Source organism: Sarcophilus harrisii, chromosome 4 (genome assembly GCF_902635505.1).
Source record: "Sarcophilus harrisii chromosome 4, mSarHar1.11, whole genome shotgun sequence".
Taxonomy (NCBI): Eukaryota; Metazoa; Chordata; class Mammalia; order Dasyuromorphia; family Dasyuridae; genus Sarcophilus; species Sarcophilus harrisii.
In genome coordinates, this window is record NC_045429.1 from 59,813,374 (window position 1) to 59,829,961 (window position 16,588).

A 16,588-nucleotide genomic window follows, 5' to 3' on the forward strand; every position below is an offset into this window, starting at 1 on the left:
TGTATGTGTGCAGATCCAAACAGTTTTCTTGTTGCACAGGGAGAATTGGATTCAGAACGTAGAAATAACCCGGGAAGAAAAACAAAAATGCAAACAGTTTACATTCATTTCCCAGTGTTTTTTCATTGGGTGTAGCTGCTTCTGTGTATCATTGATCAATTGAAACTGAATTAGGTCTCTTTGTCAAAGAAATCCACTTCCATCAGATTACATCTTCATACAGTATCGTTGTTGACGTATATAATGATCTCTTGGTTCTGCTCATTTCACTTAGCATCAGTTCATGTAATTCTCTCCAAGCTTCTCTGTATTCATCTTGCTGGTCATTTCTTACAGAACAATAATATTCAATAACATTCATATACCACAATTTACCCAACCATTCTCCAATTGATGGGCATCCACTCAGTTTCCAGCTTCTAGCCACTACAAACAGGGCTGCCGCAAACATTTTGGCACATACTGGTCCCTTTCCCTTCTTTAGTATCTCCTTGGGGTATAAGTCCAGTAGAAACACTGCTGGATCAAAGGGTATGCACAGTTTGATAACTTTTTGGGCATAATTCCAGATTGCTCTCCAGATCCCACATTCCCTCCAACACACATCATTATTTTTTCCTGTCATCTTAGCCAATCTGACAGGTGTGTAGTGGTATCTCAGAGTTGTCTTAATTTGCATTTCTCTGATTAATAATGATTTGGAACACTCTTTCATATGAGTAATTTGCATTTCTCTGATTAATAATGATTTGGAACACTCTTTCATATGAGTGGTAATGATTTCAATTTCATCATCTGAAAATTGTCTGTTCATATCCTTTGACCATTTATCAATTAGAGAATGGTTTGGTTTCTTATAAATTAGAGTCAGCTCTCTATATATTTTGGAAATGAGGCCTTTATCAGAACCTTTAGCTGTGAAGATGTTTTCCCAGTTTGTTGCTTCCCTTCTAATCTTGTTTACATTAGTTTTGTTTGTACAGAAGCTTTTTAATTTGATGTAATCAAAATTTTCTATTTTGTGATCAATAATGGTCTCTAGTTCGTCTTTAGTCACAAATTTCTTCCTCTTCCCCAAGTCTGAGAGATAAACTATCCTGTGTTCCTCCAATTTGTTTATAATCTCATTCTTTATGTCTAAATCATGGACCCATTTTGATCTTATTAATATTCTCTCTTAATAAAGGGAGATATAAGGGCATCTGCTGCAAGACAGTTAGAGGAGGCATTGAAGGCTTGAAGAAAGAAGAGAAGCTTTGGAACACTTTCTAAGGGAATAAAGAGCATGAAAAAAAGTACAAGAAATGAGGGCTCACTTGAGAAAATATAACATCAATCTAGTTAGTATGATGATATGCTTTTCTCCAGCAGTGTTCAGTAATTCAAAAGTACAAAGAACTCAGTCTGCCTAGGTTGTGGAAGGTGGGGTGGCAAATCTCAGAAAGAAATTTGTCAGGTCATGAATAGTTTTAGAACAAAAGAATAGAAGGTAGAGGACAGTGTACATCAAAACGTGTTAGCTTGAGTCAAGTCAAAACAAAGTGAGGCAATAGTACAGGTGTGCATCACCTGTACTATTGCCTCACTTTGTTTTGAGAATGAGAATGGATCAAAGGAGGGACAGGACATTATAGGGAGGTGTTGAAAGAGGGGTTAGGAAAAGTTACACAGAAAGAAACATTGAAAGACAGGAGGTTGTGAATAAATGGGGTAAAATTTGAGTTTCAGAGTTATGGAGATAGGCATATCAGTGGAATGGTTTTGAACAATGATGAGATCTGAAGGTATGATTATCTCTGTGGTTAGTTGAGGTACAGTGAAGATACAGACTATAGAAACTGAAAAGAATTTGAGGGCAAAGAACATCGACATATATGTCCTGAATGAATCAAGCAAACAGAGAAAAGAGAGAAGAAAGGAAGAAAATAAACATTTATTAAACACATAAAATGTGCCAGGCATGTGCTTTGAGCTTCACAAAATCTTTTGATCCTCACACCAACCAAGAGAGGTAGGTCCTGTTATTTAAAAAAAAAAAAAGACATGTTTTAAAAGATATAATAGTAAAAAAATAAAATGTCCTTTAACTCCTGAAATTTTCATGATCAATCATTATTTAAAGATCCTCAGGGAAAAAAAAAATTGATCCTTAAAGGGTTAAGGCCTTATGTTTCCTGAAGGAGGAATATATTAACAGAGAAGTTTATTGGGTTAATGCCATTACTTCTGTAGATCAGATCCAGGATTCCAAGGACAGAGTTGTAGCCACAATCACCCTATACATACTGTAGGGTTTATCGATCACATATAAACTACCCTCAGAGCTCTTGTTTACTTCACCTTTTTTTGCCTAAGATCCAATTGGGTTCTTGATTATGCCCTAGGTACCTGCCTTACTGCTGATAGATATGTAAGTTTCTTTCTTTCTTTTTTTTTTTTTCTATTAAGAGATCTCATTAAAAAAATTTACATGACAAGAGTCTTGATATAATAGCTGCTCATGAATAATAGATACCATTTTTTTTTTAATCAGTTGCTTGATTCGTTTATAAAACAGTTCTTTTGGATCAGTATAGAGCTTTAGAGGATTTCCATTTTTACTATTTGAATAGAAGACTTCAAATGGTATTTTACATTTTCTAGAAAGCTGGTTACTCAAGTATAGTTTGTTTCTTGTAGTTTTCTACTAGTTTGATATGATTTTTATAGTTAATAGTTTGTCTAAGTATCTTTTACATGCAACAAAGTGATTACAACATTTCTCTAATGGAAAAAAAATATTGAGGACCAGTAGCTAGAGAAACTGTTCCAAGTTGGTATCTGTTTTGATTGAAACACTGACACATGCAATTCTATCATTTTAACACTTAGATTTTCTGGCTCTATCATTTTGATACTTATATTTAGTGGCATTAAATATTTATTAAGATACTTGAACCTCTGAGAATATGTTGAAAAATTCAATAAAGATCTCTAAGGCAACCTTGTAAGATAAACCATTAAGGAATCAAAAAAGGTAAGACTTTGCTAGTCTGCCCAGAATAAAGAATAAATACTCTTGATTTTTTTTTCTTTCTCAAATTATGATGAAATACCAGGATACATAGAATAATATAATCAAATAATACAATGTTTTAAAATAATAGAAACTAAGCTTCCCATATACAAAAAAACCCTCTAATTCTTGTTGGACTTTTATATTCTTTCACAGACTGATTAGACTGATGGCTAATTTTTTGTATACTTATAATATTTAACCTATGCTTATAGGTTCACGCTATACTAGATAGAGCTTTTCTTCCCATAGCATCCTCATATGATTTTATGAACATTAATTATCATAAGTTCAGAATAACTGCATCTCTTTACAATTTCATACCAATCTGGAATCTCTTCATAAGAAAGCATTATTCAATTCCACTTTACTCAACCAAGTATGGGTCTTTTTTAAATACTTGCTAGTTGTTCAGGAGTAAAACTTCAGAGTTTCTTCACTGAAACTTTCCTTTTTGTCTTTCTTAGTGCCCAGCAAAGAAGCAGTCAGGTTCACAAGAAGAGTGCAGTTGGAAATCAGGTAGGAATTTTGTAAAAAGAATTACTAACTGCATGCTTGAATGAACTGGAGCGAATTGCTTTATTGACAATTTTTTGGATGCAAATAATTTTATGCAAATTCTGCTTGACATGCAGCTTGTGTTTCACCTTTTGAGTTTGCAGAATGAAATACAGTTGTTTTATTAGTTGTTTTGTGCTGCTAACAATTTGATTTCTTTTTAATAACTTCCGCTATATGCACAGCTTCTTGAGTTTTTTACTTCTTATACTTTATGTACTATTTTACCTGCTTATATTATTTCTAATTTAATTTGATGATCACTGAATCTGAGTCAGTTCAAGGATAAAGTGCTGGTGAGTACTTGCATGGGCTTTTTGGTGCTGCTTACTAGTTCACACATTTGCACAGCTTGGTAACAGTGAAGGGACAGCTCATAGAGGAAGGCTGTTGCTTGATTTGCTTTGTCAGAATTTCTATTAGGTTTTATGAAGATGTTAATTAAAACATTGATTTGGTCTTTTAAAATATTCATTCTTTAGGTTGAGCAGCTGTCTCTGACTAATCAAAGCGCTTTGCAGAGATTGCATTAACTAAAAGTTTGCTGTTTCTGTTATGTTTTGTGTGATAATGAATATTTGCCTTGATATTTCTTTTCAAGTCAAAACAATGAAGATTCTGCAACTAGCATACATTTCAAGATACAGAGGAATGGTTAATAAAGCAAATGGGAACCTCTGTGATTGAATTTTGTGATTTTCATTGTTTTGAAGGGAGAAGGAATAAATGACTCAGATTTTTCTCTAGAAACTTTTTTCTTAACTAAAACACAATTCTTTGCTATTACAGGGAACCAATCTTCCGCCTTCAAGGCAAATTGTACGAGCTAAGTTCTGTAAGCTTTACTGTTGCTTTTTCATTCAGCTTCTCCAAGTGCAAAGTTTGTCTTTAACTAATTAACTCAACTAGCGCTTGCTACTAATTATTTTTTAAACCTAGGCTGTTTTCTCTATAACATCCTCTCACTGAAATAAGAACCTCAGGAAGGTTCATCCCTTCACTGCTAATAACTTGCTGTGATTTAAAAGTATGAACTAGTATAATGTAATAGGCTATAGTATTAAGCCATTAACACTATGGATGCCTTGATATTCTCCTAATTGTCATGGTTCTTATATTCATTAAAATCATTAATTGACTAAAATACATTTATTTTATGCTTTATTGTTATAAGGCACAAGTTTCCCACTCCCGGTTTGTGATATATATATATATATTCCAATAAATACAAGTTATGTTTCTTGGAAAGGTGGATGAATTTTCTGGCATCTGTTTTTTGTGTGTATTATTGTTACCAAAATCTCTTTTCAATAATTAAAATTTATGAAAATAAATAGGTAACAGCAACCTTAAATTAGGTGACATTTTCCAAGAGTTGAAGACAGAGATAGGAAAAGAGACTAGACCTGTTAATTCTTTTGGCAGAAAACCCAGAGAACCTTAGAACCAACATTTTGTGAATGTGCAGAAAGACTGCTACATGATTTATTATTTGGCATGGGCAGAAGGGATTCTATTGAGATTCTTTTCTTTAACCATTAAAACTTCATTTTTAACAGGGGTAAATTAAAACCTAAAGTTTGAATGAAAAAATCTCATTTTCCATTAAAGTATATGTACACATTATTTGAGAACAACACAAACTTCTGCCTCATCAATTCTACATTATTTAATGAAGGTTTTGAAGAAAAGAGATTAGATAGAACATTATTACTATGATTAAAAATAAATTTTTTAAAATAAAATCTATAGCAAATTATTCTGATGAGATTAATAAACAAATCAAGATTTTTTTTCTCTATTGAAAAAAACATCATTAGTGTGCATCTAACTAACAATAAACAAGAAGTACATACTTGGCAACAGGAATTGTGCTAGGGCTGGGGATATATACAGAGAAAAAAAATTATCTTGCCTGCTTCCAGTAGCTTATGTTCCAGACTATGAATTAATATCCCTCTTTTCTAATTTTAAAAATTCTCTCTAACCTATAAAATTATATAAATATATTATAATATATTATATTGTGTGCCTATACTCATCAATATTGAGAAGAAATGAAATGCAACATTCAGTTGCATAATAATGAGGAGTAAAATCATAATCATCTCAGACTTTTTACTAAATACTGTAATACCACCTTTTAAAGAATCTATAGCCTTCTGAATGATGAAACCAAAGTAATGGTGTCCAAGGCAGCATATACCACATGTTTCAGCATTACTAGCATGTTATTATATTATGTTATGCCTTTGGATTATTTTTTTTCCTGACTTGGCTGCAATGTGCTCTAAATAATGAAATGGAACAACTTTATTTATTTATGAATTTGGACGTTTGTGTTTGTGGGATAGAAGAATGACCTATTGCTGTGATGAGGTATTATTAGTTTTCTGTTTTCTTCTATTAACTTATCTTCTCACTTCATCTTTGGCCTTTAATGCTGCCGTCTGAGGTTTTGATCTGACTTGGAAAGGTTTCTTTTTAAGCCACAGGTTAGTCTGTCTTATAATATATTCGAAATAACAAAAGTAACCTTTTATTCAGTATCTTAGCTAGCAATTTTGCCAACTGTAACATGCTTCACAAAACACCCACTATGAAGACAAATTAAATTATCAGAGGATACTAGCCAACATAAAGTTTCATGGTAAAAAAAGACATTTTATTACATCATGATACTGGTAGGGAGCCTGCAGGTATGTAGGAACAGGGTCAGGTAGGGATAAGAAGGATTTTACATTTGAAATGGCCTTGGTAGGTGGCAGGTTGGAATGCAACCACCTCCGAAATTCCTATTTTAACTAATTATCCTTGATAACTAGATGCTAAATTAAATTGTTTCTATAGCTGTTGAAAGAGCATAAGTAATATATAGCATTCTCAATTTGGAATAAAGCCCAGCCTTATTTATAGTTCAGCCTTTGAATTTTACTATGATTTCAGCTAGCAAGAAGGGGATCATGAAGACTGATCATTTCTCAAGTATACATTGTTTCGTGGGACTTGTATTACTCTTGCATGATGAGTTTTTTGGGTATGTTGAATATTTTTTCTAGTGCCTTATTGGGTTTGACTTCTGGTAAGCAACACATTATTTATTCTCTTATTAAAATTATTTATCCAATAGATTATGTAAGGGTTATTCACATAATTCCATTTGTATCTTAAAGAAAGCTTTTTTGGTGAACATTAAAATTATTCAAATGAACTAATCAATGAATATTAATCATCCCATTGCTAACCAGTCAATCATGTAGTTAGCATTGTTATTACTATGTGTCAGGCATTGTGTGCCACATACTGTTGTTTGTCCTTTGATCTCGGAGAGGATATCAGGATACAAAGAAAAGCTAAACCAGTTGGCTTTCTAGAAGCTAGAGAAAGGAAGCAACTCTGCACACAAATCAAAGCAAACAAATGTTAAAATTAAAAGGGGAGGAGAAGGAAGCTTCAGTTCTTCCCATCCTTCCATACCTCTCTCCCAAACAAATACCCAGCAGGTAATTGGCTAAAACGGTTTTCTCCTCTATGTTAACAAATACTTGAATGTTGGGATTTCCATTGGAGCATATATTTGCTTAATGTTATTGAATGATTTGGTAGAGATAATCATACCTGATAAAGGCCTTAGAGATAATTTTGTCAGTTATTTTAATTAGGGAAAGATGAACTGATTGTATAATTGACTTTCCCCAAGTATTTATCATTGAGATTATATTAGATGATAACCAAATAACATTAAATAATGTTTTTGGTTGGCTTTTGGTATGTGGTAAAACTCACTCTATCAATTTTTCTTTGCTACTACAACAAATACTTGTGAGTCATTCTTAACTCTGGCTGCAACTCTTTTTTTTTTTTTTTTCTTTTGATTTCATTTATAGCAAGATAAACTACTTTATCTACCAGTATGTCCATTCATTTGTCATTGAAAAAGGGTCTTGTATTTAGAACATGCCAGTTAAATTAAAATTTCTTGACAGTTTATAACTTGAATGATTCAATCCCCTTTCCCAGAACTTTTTCAGTCACTATACAATCTAAAAGGGACCATATCAAATGAAGTTCATTTAATTTTTTTCTTGCTTTATGAGTTGTCTCTTTCATAGTTGCCCTACTGTATTTTATCTTCAATTATTTAAAATATTAATTTCAGCTTGGTTTTAGTCCTTTGGTTCAAAAAAGAAGATAATATAGAGTAGAATCTGCATGTGATTGAGAATCAGAAAATGTGGGTTTGAACCCTATCTTTTGTGTCTCTGTGAAAAAAAAACAATTAGTTGGGATTCAATTTTCCCGTCCATAAAATGAGATTAGATTGGGCAATATCTAAAACCCCTTCCAATTTATGAGGTGTTGGAGTTTTAAATTTCCCATCATCATTAATGAGAACTTGGATTAAAAACAGTATTGCATAGATGGTCAGACGACCATTAATGGTATCAATCAAAATGAAGGAGGTTTAGTACTAAACCTCCTTCATTTTGATTGATACCATTAATTTTGGTTTGGTTTTGTTTTTATCTATGATGTTCCATTGCTGACATTTTGAGATTTCATCCCATTATCCATAGGATCGTCACATCTGTCCTTTTTTATACTCATGCTTTTGATTTTTAACACCATTTTAAGAATTTACATTTAACCTTACTAAGTCTTAGCTTATACTGTTCTAACCTGTCAAAATTTCTCTGTCATTCAATTCATCAGTAACTTCTCATACCTTCCTGTCTTTCACAAATCTGATATTAAAAATATAAAATGGAATAAAGCAAAGAATGAATCCTTGAACATGTCTTTAGAGACTTCCCTCTGGGTTGATATTTGTTCATTAGTCACTATTTTTTGGGACTGGTTATTCAACCAGTTCTGAATCCATCTAACTACTATCATGGAATCCAAATAATCTAGAGGCAACTAACTAGTTGGCTCAATGAATAGAACATTGGCTTTGAAGTCAGGAAGGTCAGAGTTCAAACGTGGTTTCAGATACTTAGCTACATGACTATGGAAAATCATTTAGCCTATTTGCCTCAGTTTCTTCATCTGTAAATGAGCATAATAATAATAATAGCTACTTCTTAGAGTTGTTTCAAGCATCTAATGAAATAATAATTCTAAAAGTTATGGTGCCAGCAAATAGCAAGCATTATATAAATATTATTATTATTAATCTAACTACCATTTATTTAAAATACTATATACAAGGCATTCTGTCAAGTGCCAGGCAACACAAAGAACAAAAAAAAAAACGGATTTCCTGAACAAAGAGTTTATGTTCCATTATGGGGAAAATAATGCAGGTGGAGCAATTAATATATATAAACCCATCTCTCAACTTACCCTATCATCTCTCATTAGCACTGGCAGGTTTGGTTCCTAAGATGACTAAATGCTTCTTATTCTTAGTTTTGGTTACTGTCACTCTTAAGCTTTCCTTTGATGTACTCCTCACTGATTACCAATTAGCTAGCCTGAGTTTATTAGCCTTTAAAAATTATCTACCCCGATAGTTTAGTAAGACCAGTTGATACATAGAAGACTACTCTACCAAAACTCTCCCACAATTACACAGGATTAATGGGGGAAAAAATGGGCTCAAGCTTAGAGAACTCTTGGGGGCCAAATGTGGTAATTCCTGGTTTCAGCTTACTTGATCTCCTTTTCTCCCTTCAGGCAATGCTAGAGAAATTCCATTTAGATGTAATTATGCTGGGCTTTTCTTGTAAAATACTACCTAGTTTATACTTTTAATTGATTAATTCAATACAGGTGTATAGGACTTGTTTCCACATAGTTTATATGAATCTGATTGATTCATTTGAGAAGTCTGAGTCTTATTTACATAAATTGAAGTGAAGAGTATATATATAGAACTCTCTCCCCCTCCCTATATACAATAATTTGGGGACTGAAATAGCTTTCTTTTCTTTTCTTTTTCCTGAGGCAATTGGGGTTAAGTGACTTGCCCAGGGTCACACAGGTAGAAAGTGTTAAGTATCTGAGGTTAAATTTGAACTTAGATCCTCCTGACTTCAGGGCTGGTTCTCTATTCACTGCACCACCTAGCTGCCCCAACTGAAATAACATTAACAACTGCAGGAATCAAAATTGTAAATGGCATTCAGTATTCCAAAAGATGATGGTGAAAACAACAAAATAGGCAATTCTGGTATGGTCCCAAGAGTGATTTTTAATTGTAGCCTGTGTTGCCTGAAGAAACTATAAACTCCTAGAGGGCAGATCCTTAGCCTTCTATTTTCTTGGGTCAGGTCACCTGGATTGCTCCCTATATTCTAAAATGCACCTCCTCAATTGGGATATGATGTTAGGGCTCCCACTAATGAGGCTCTGAACATGTTCATTATGAGTAGTTTATCATCCTCAGTGAGAATATCTGTTCCACAAAACAGAGGTCCTGTCAGGAAGGAGGATTTAAAACAATAGATACTGTTGGTCAGATGAAGGCTGGAAGGGTTGGACCAACTCCAGGTCCTTTATTGTAGTCCCACTATTTCTGCAATGGTGGAAGAAGACCAAAGGCAGCAATGGAGGTTAGTGGACTGGAACCATTTTATTGGACTTGTTTGTGTACTTGAAGGTAATTTTACCTCACAGATCCATTCTGGAAATAACTAAAAGCCAGGATCATGAACTAAGAGAAAGCTTGCCATGCATGATAAAAACAATCTGTATTTGGTTTTGTGGCATTCAGACCCAATGGACCTTGGCAGTAAAAATAAAGAAATAAGAATAAGGAAAAGATAACCTGAGGTGGAGAAAGTGGGCAAGTTTGAGTTTATGAATTTCTAGAGAAGTACACTTACTGTCAAACAGTGCTAATGGAGAACTCGGGGCTAAAATATTTAAGTTAAAGGAGAGGAGGGGAAGGAAAAGAAAGGAGATAAAGAGGAGATGTTTAATTATCACAGTGCTGCCTATGGCTAATTTGTGACCTAGGACTAATTGTTTTCTGTGCTCAGACAGTTGAGGTGAAAAGGGATCTATTGCTATAATACACACTGGAAGGAAGCATCCTACCTAGTAGTAAAAGCATTGGTTCTTTTCTAGCTACTGGGAAGCTTAACCCTCTACTATGTGATCTTATTCTGGAAGCTGTCTATATCTATGATTTACTGGGCTATGAGTTAGTGTGGAGTCAAGTTCCTAACACCTGCTGCCTTGCTTGCACTATACATGTGCTAATGAATGAAATTGCAGAATATCATTATAATGTCCTCATTGAGTAAATTTATCTTACATAAAGTAAACTGGACCCTCAATGCTACAAGACAATCCTTTTATACCTCTTTAATTAACTCTCTCCTCCATTCACTACTAAAGCTTTTCCAAACCTTTTTTTAACCCTCTTTAAAATTTCTAAACTCTCCCTCTCTGAAGCCTCTCAGCTTAGAATACTGCTTAATAATTTATTGAAAAAGGTAAAGCCATTTGCCAACATCTTACTCTTCCTAATTTCATGTCACTCAAATGCCTTCTGCCAATCAATCAATAAACATTTATAAAGCACCTATTATGGGCCAGATTCAATGATAAGTGATAGGTATACAAATATAGGAAGGAAAGACAATTCCTGCCTTGAAAAAAATTTACAATCTATAGGGGGAAAACAATAACTCCCAAAAGGAAAATAAAAAGGAAATGTCAAAGACCTCATTTAAAGAGAGAGCTTTTAGGACAGCCATCTCTTCATTTTTTACCTGACTGTGCTTCTTTGGACTGACTTCCATCATGTATCACCATCATTTGATCTAAATCATTTTCTCAGAAGTTTCAATGATCTCATAATTTTGAAATCTAATAATCTTTTATTAATTCTTATCCTTCTTGACCTCTCTATGGTCTCTGACACTATTGATGACCCTTTCTTCCTTTATTTTCCTCTTTTTTTTGATTTTTGAGAGACTCTTCTCGCCTAGTTCTTCTCCTATGGATGCCCAAATGAACTTGTCTTTCTTCAAAGTTTCCCTTCTTCCTAATTTTCTTATCTCTATCCTCCCAGTTATCCAAACTTACGTGTCATCCTTAACTCCTTTCTCTCTGTCTCCTCCCATATCCAATTTGTCACCAAGGCAAGTTGATTTTTGCCTTTTTCATCTCTCTCATATTTTGGCACAAAGCCTCATCGTTTCACATCTAGAATACTACAGTAGCCTGCTGGTTGGTTCGTATGCCATAAGTGTCTCCTAAGCCTTTTCATTCTTTGTTCAACTACCAAAGTGATCTATCTCCTCCAATAGCAAATAAAAAATTCTCTACTTAGCATCTTCTCCTTTTTACTTTCTAGTAGAACTTTTCTTTACAACTTAATCTTTCTCATTTATCCCCCATTCTCTATGTTTTAGTGATGGTGACCTCTTTGTTGTTTTCTAAACAAGATACTCCATCTCACAATTTTAGGCCTTTTCACTGGCTATTTCCCATGATTAGAATTCTCCTGCTCCCAGGTAAACTCCTCTAAAGAAAGCCTTCACTCGGGCAGCTAGGGGGCACAGTGGATAGAGCACCAACCCTGAATTCAGGAGCACCTGAGTTCAAATCTGGCCTCAGACACTTAACACTTCCTAGATGGGTGACCCTGGGCAAGTCATTTAACCCTAGTTGCCTCAACAAAGAGAGAGAGAGCCTTTACTGATCCCTCTTAATTCTAGGACCTTCCCTTTATTGGTTGTTTCCAACTATTATGTTTATAGCTTGTTTGTATATAGTTATTTATATCTTGTCTTCTCCATTAGACTATAAGTTCTTTAAAGGCAGGGATTTTCTTTTACCTTTTTTGTGTTTGTAGTACTTAATATAGTGCCTGGAACATATAGGTGCTTAATAGATTTTTTTTTGACAGAGGAAGAAAAAGTTAATGAGCAGAAGAAAAAAATTTTATCCATTAAAGGACACTATTCTCATTTGGGAGTAGGATGAGAAAAGTAGAAAGAGACAATCTTTAATCTTTTTTTAATAAAGTTTCTTATTTTCAAAGCACATGCACGGATAATTTGACAGTATTGACCGTTGTATAGCCTTATGTTTCAAATTTTCTCTTCCTTCTTCCCACCCCTTCCCCTAGATGGCAAGCAATTAATATATGTTAAACATGTTAACATATATGTTAAATGCAATATGTATAAACATATTTATAGAATTTTCTTGCTGGACAAGAGAAATCGGATCAAAAAAAGAAAGTAAATGAGTAAGAAAATAAAATGCAAGCAGACAACAACAAAGAGTGAGAATGTTATGTTGTGATTTACATTTAGTTCCTACAGTTCTCTCTCTGCATGTAGATGGCTCTCTTCATCACAAGATCATTGGAACTGGCCTCAATCATGAAAGAGAAGAATTTTAAGCATATTGCAAATCTGGAATGAGCAACATGAAGTTTTGTGTAAACTACATAAATAACTATTCCGAAATAACCAGTGATGTAGAGGACATGAACCAAGATAGTTTGTAACTTTGTATTCTAATTTATCCTTGTTTTATGCTGGCTGGGTTGTCTTGGACCTTGCCTTAGTTAAAGTCTACTAGTTCTGATATTTCTTTGACCACTTTAGTTTTTTTGACACCTTAATAGAAATAGTTCTTAGGCAGCATATATCCCATAATCATATTGGAGGAATTGGAAATGAAACTTTGGAAGTCTGAAGCCTGCTTACTTTGATCTGCCCAGAAATGTGATAGTTCCATCATTCTGAAGCCAAGAGTACAAAAAATGAGGAAACTCTTCATGACATATAGTTGGACTAAGTAAGGACTTAAAGTTGGACTTGGATTATATCACTGATATTTTCCAGTTGATATTTATGAAGGAATATTCTATAAAAATGTCTATAGGAAAAATCAAGAAGGCACATATAAGTTTTCTTCAATGTTAGTGATTTTTATGGATTCCAAGGGTGGAAAATATGTTTCCACATGTTTTAGAGTATTACAATATGTTGACTTGGAAACTATTTTTAGTTCTAAGTAGGATTCCTTAACTCCATAAAACTTTTTCCATTTACATTTCTTTCACTAGACTGGTATGTATACATTTACAAAATAAAACATAGACGTTTCAGAGCAGTTAGGGCCATGACTAGAAGCTTTTTCCATGTAGGACAAAAGCAAGTAAAGAGAAAAAGGTGATACAGTAACAGGTGTACTCTTGTTCCCAAAGGGAGAGGAGGAGAGCCTTAGGAGAATGTCTTGATAACAGAATTATAGGGGTGACAGCCAGAGCTTTGTAGGGCCCAGGCAACAGAGGACTACAGAGATCTACAGAGATGGTGGCATAGGGATAGTTGCTGCTGAAAAGGGGATGTTCACTTCACTTCATGGAGTACAAAGGGATCTCACAATGTAGTTGTTTTGAGGCAAAGTCCTATTTGACTAATGCTAGTTACAGCTCTGTAGGAGCTACTCAGATGTCACTCCCAAGGTAACAAATTAGCAGTATGAATTGAATTTCCAATATGCTAATCATTATATCAGAAGAATAGTGAAAAAATGGAAAATGTATTATTTGTATTGGAAGATATAAAAATGGATATGAGCTAGCAATTATTAATATAAATTGAAATCTGTCATTTTACTTACAATTTCATATTTTCTAGTAACCTTGTGATTATTATCCTTATTAAGAATTGTGGTAGATTGTGTAGTGATGTTGTCTTTTTTTTTTTTTTTTTTTTTTTTTAGTTTTTAAAACTTTTTTTTTTCTTTTCTTTTTTTTTTTTTAATAGCCTTTTATTTACAGGATATATGCATGGGTAACTTTACAGCATTAACAGTTGCCAAACCTCTTGTTCCAATTTTTCACCTCTTACCCCCCCACCCCCTCCCCTAGATGGCAGGATGACCAGTAGATGTTAAATATATTAAAATATAAATTAGATACACAATAAGTATACATGACCAAAACATTATTTTGCTGTACAAAAAGAATCAGACTCTGAAATATTGTACAATTAGCTTGTGAAGGAAATCAAAAATGCAGGTGTGCATAAATATAGGGATTGGGAATTCAATGTAATGGTTTTTAGTCATCTCCCAGAGTTCTTTTTCTGGGCATAGCTGGTTCAGTTCATTACTGCTCCTTTGGAAATGATTTGGTTGATCTCGTTGCTGAGGATGGCCTGGTCCAAGTGATGTGTTGTCTTAAAGAAGAATCAGCAAATCCCTTTCAGTTGCTAGATGATTTTTTTTTCTTTAAGTAAATACTGATAAATACTTACTTTTACAAAACAGTACAATTTCTGTTGTATTTAAACAGCTGGATATATCTCAAAAATAGTAACACATTTCTGGAAAGTAAATTTTTATAGAATATTTGTTACTTACTTTTTGAATTCCATTTTTAGATATATTCCCATGGGGAAAATGTTAGCTCCAAAACTATTTTTAAAATCACAGTTAAAAGATATGGAAATTTAAAAATCTTCAATACTTAAAAGAAAATTAAATCAATTTAGTTGACATCTATCAAGCATTTCTGTTGCATGAGGAAGCATTAGGTGTCTGGACATATAAGATGAAAAAGATCTGATTTTATTGTACCGAGTTGCTTATGAGTTATTAGAGTCAAATCACTTAGCTTTTCTTAGTCTTAGTTTCCTCTTCTAAAATAGGTGAATTACTGGAACTATTTATCTTGCAGGGTTGTTGTGAGAAAAAAATGAAAACAATATGTATAAAATATTTTAAGAACCTTACAACACCATATAAATGCCAGCTAAAATGATAATTAATTTAACATGGATTATTTGAAGTACACAAAAATACTGATGAAATATGACGAAATTCTATAAGATAGCAAAGAGAGAAGGATTATTTCTGACTCAAGGGATCAAGGAAGGCTTCATGGAGGAGATGGCACCTGATATGGGCCTTGGAAGAGGAAATGGAAGAATATATCCCAGGTATACTGGACAAGGTGAGCAAAAGAATGGGAACAGCAAAAGGTCAGGTGATTCTAGGAAATGAAAAGCTTAGCACAGTGTCCTGTGTAAGGAACATTTAACAAATACCTGTTGATTGACTGGCTGGCTAGAGTAGTTTTAACATGAAAATTAAATATATGAAGGAAATAGTGTGAAAAGTAGATTAGATCCAGAATGTGAAAAGCCTTAAATTACTGGTTAAATTAATATATATATATATATATGTGTATTTCTCAAAAGTCATGAAGATTTATTGAAGGTTTTTTAAAAGATTTTTTTTGTTTTCCCCATAGAGGGGGAAAACATGAAGAAAATATATTGAGCCGCATATTTTTAGGAAACAATATGATGCAGCTGGGTGAGCTATGAATCTGAGAAGAATATAGCTGGAGCTGGAAGTGATATTAGAAGGCATGCATGCATCTTTCACTTAGGATCACTGAAAAAATAGGGTCACATAGGTAACAAACATCAGACTTGGAATTCAAATCTAAATTTTCTTCCTCTGGAACCTGGGCTTTTTCCCACTGTACCAACAGTAGGGGAATAATAAGTGTTGGGGTCTTACAGAAGAAAAAAGTGTCAGGTAAGAGGTGACCCAACAATGTAGAATGTTAAGGTAAATCAAGAAAACTGAAGATTAATGAGAAGAAACCATACTCTTAGTAATTGGGAAAACTTATTGATTTTTAAATATGAGTTTAGTTAATGTATTTGAGAAATTGCAAGGGATTTTGAAATGCTGAATAAACACAGGGAGGCAGAAACTGTGACAGTTATCACTCTTGTGATATCACAAGTTATCACTCTTGTGATTCCAAGGAGATGAGACAATTACTTGAGAAGTTATAGCAGAGTTAGGTCAAATTAGTTTAAATTTATAGTGGGCTCAGTCATTATACTTTCACAACTTTCACAATTATGTATAAGTACCTTTGAAGCAGAAACAGTGAAAACAGTTTGTGGATTATCCAAGTCTGGAGATTAACTTTAAAAGATAAAGGTTGTGAGATCTGAGCATCTCTCTGAAATG

At 33.6% G+C, this 16,588-nt stretch overlaps 1 protein-coding gene across 9 annotated transcripts in view; it reads left to right on the forward strand.

Annotated features, from left to right (window-relative positions):
• Positions 1-16,588, forward strand: part of DNM3 (dynamin 3) — a 565,331-nt gene that overhangs the window by 218,958 nt on the left and 329,785 nt on the right. For 6 of the 9 annotated variants that reach the window (XM_031936892.1, XM_031936891.1, XM_031936888.1 and 3 more), the window contains exons 13-14: positions 3,523-3,574; positions 4,403-4,432. In XM_031936892.1, the coding sequence (XP_031792752.1) occupies positions 3,523-3,574; positions 4,403-4,432 (82 nt within the window). Of the gene's footprint in view, positions 1-3,522; positions 3,575-4,402; positions 4,433-6,102; positions 6,109-16,588 lie in introns of all 9 variants that reach the window. The other 3 variants (XM_031936890.1, XM_031936893.1, XM_031936889.1) reach the window with 2 other exon arrangements.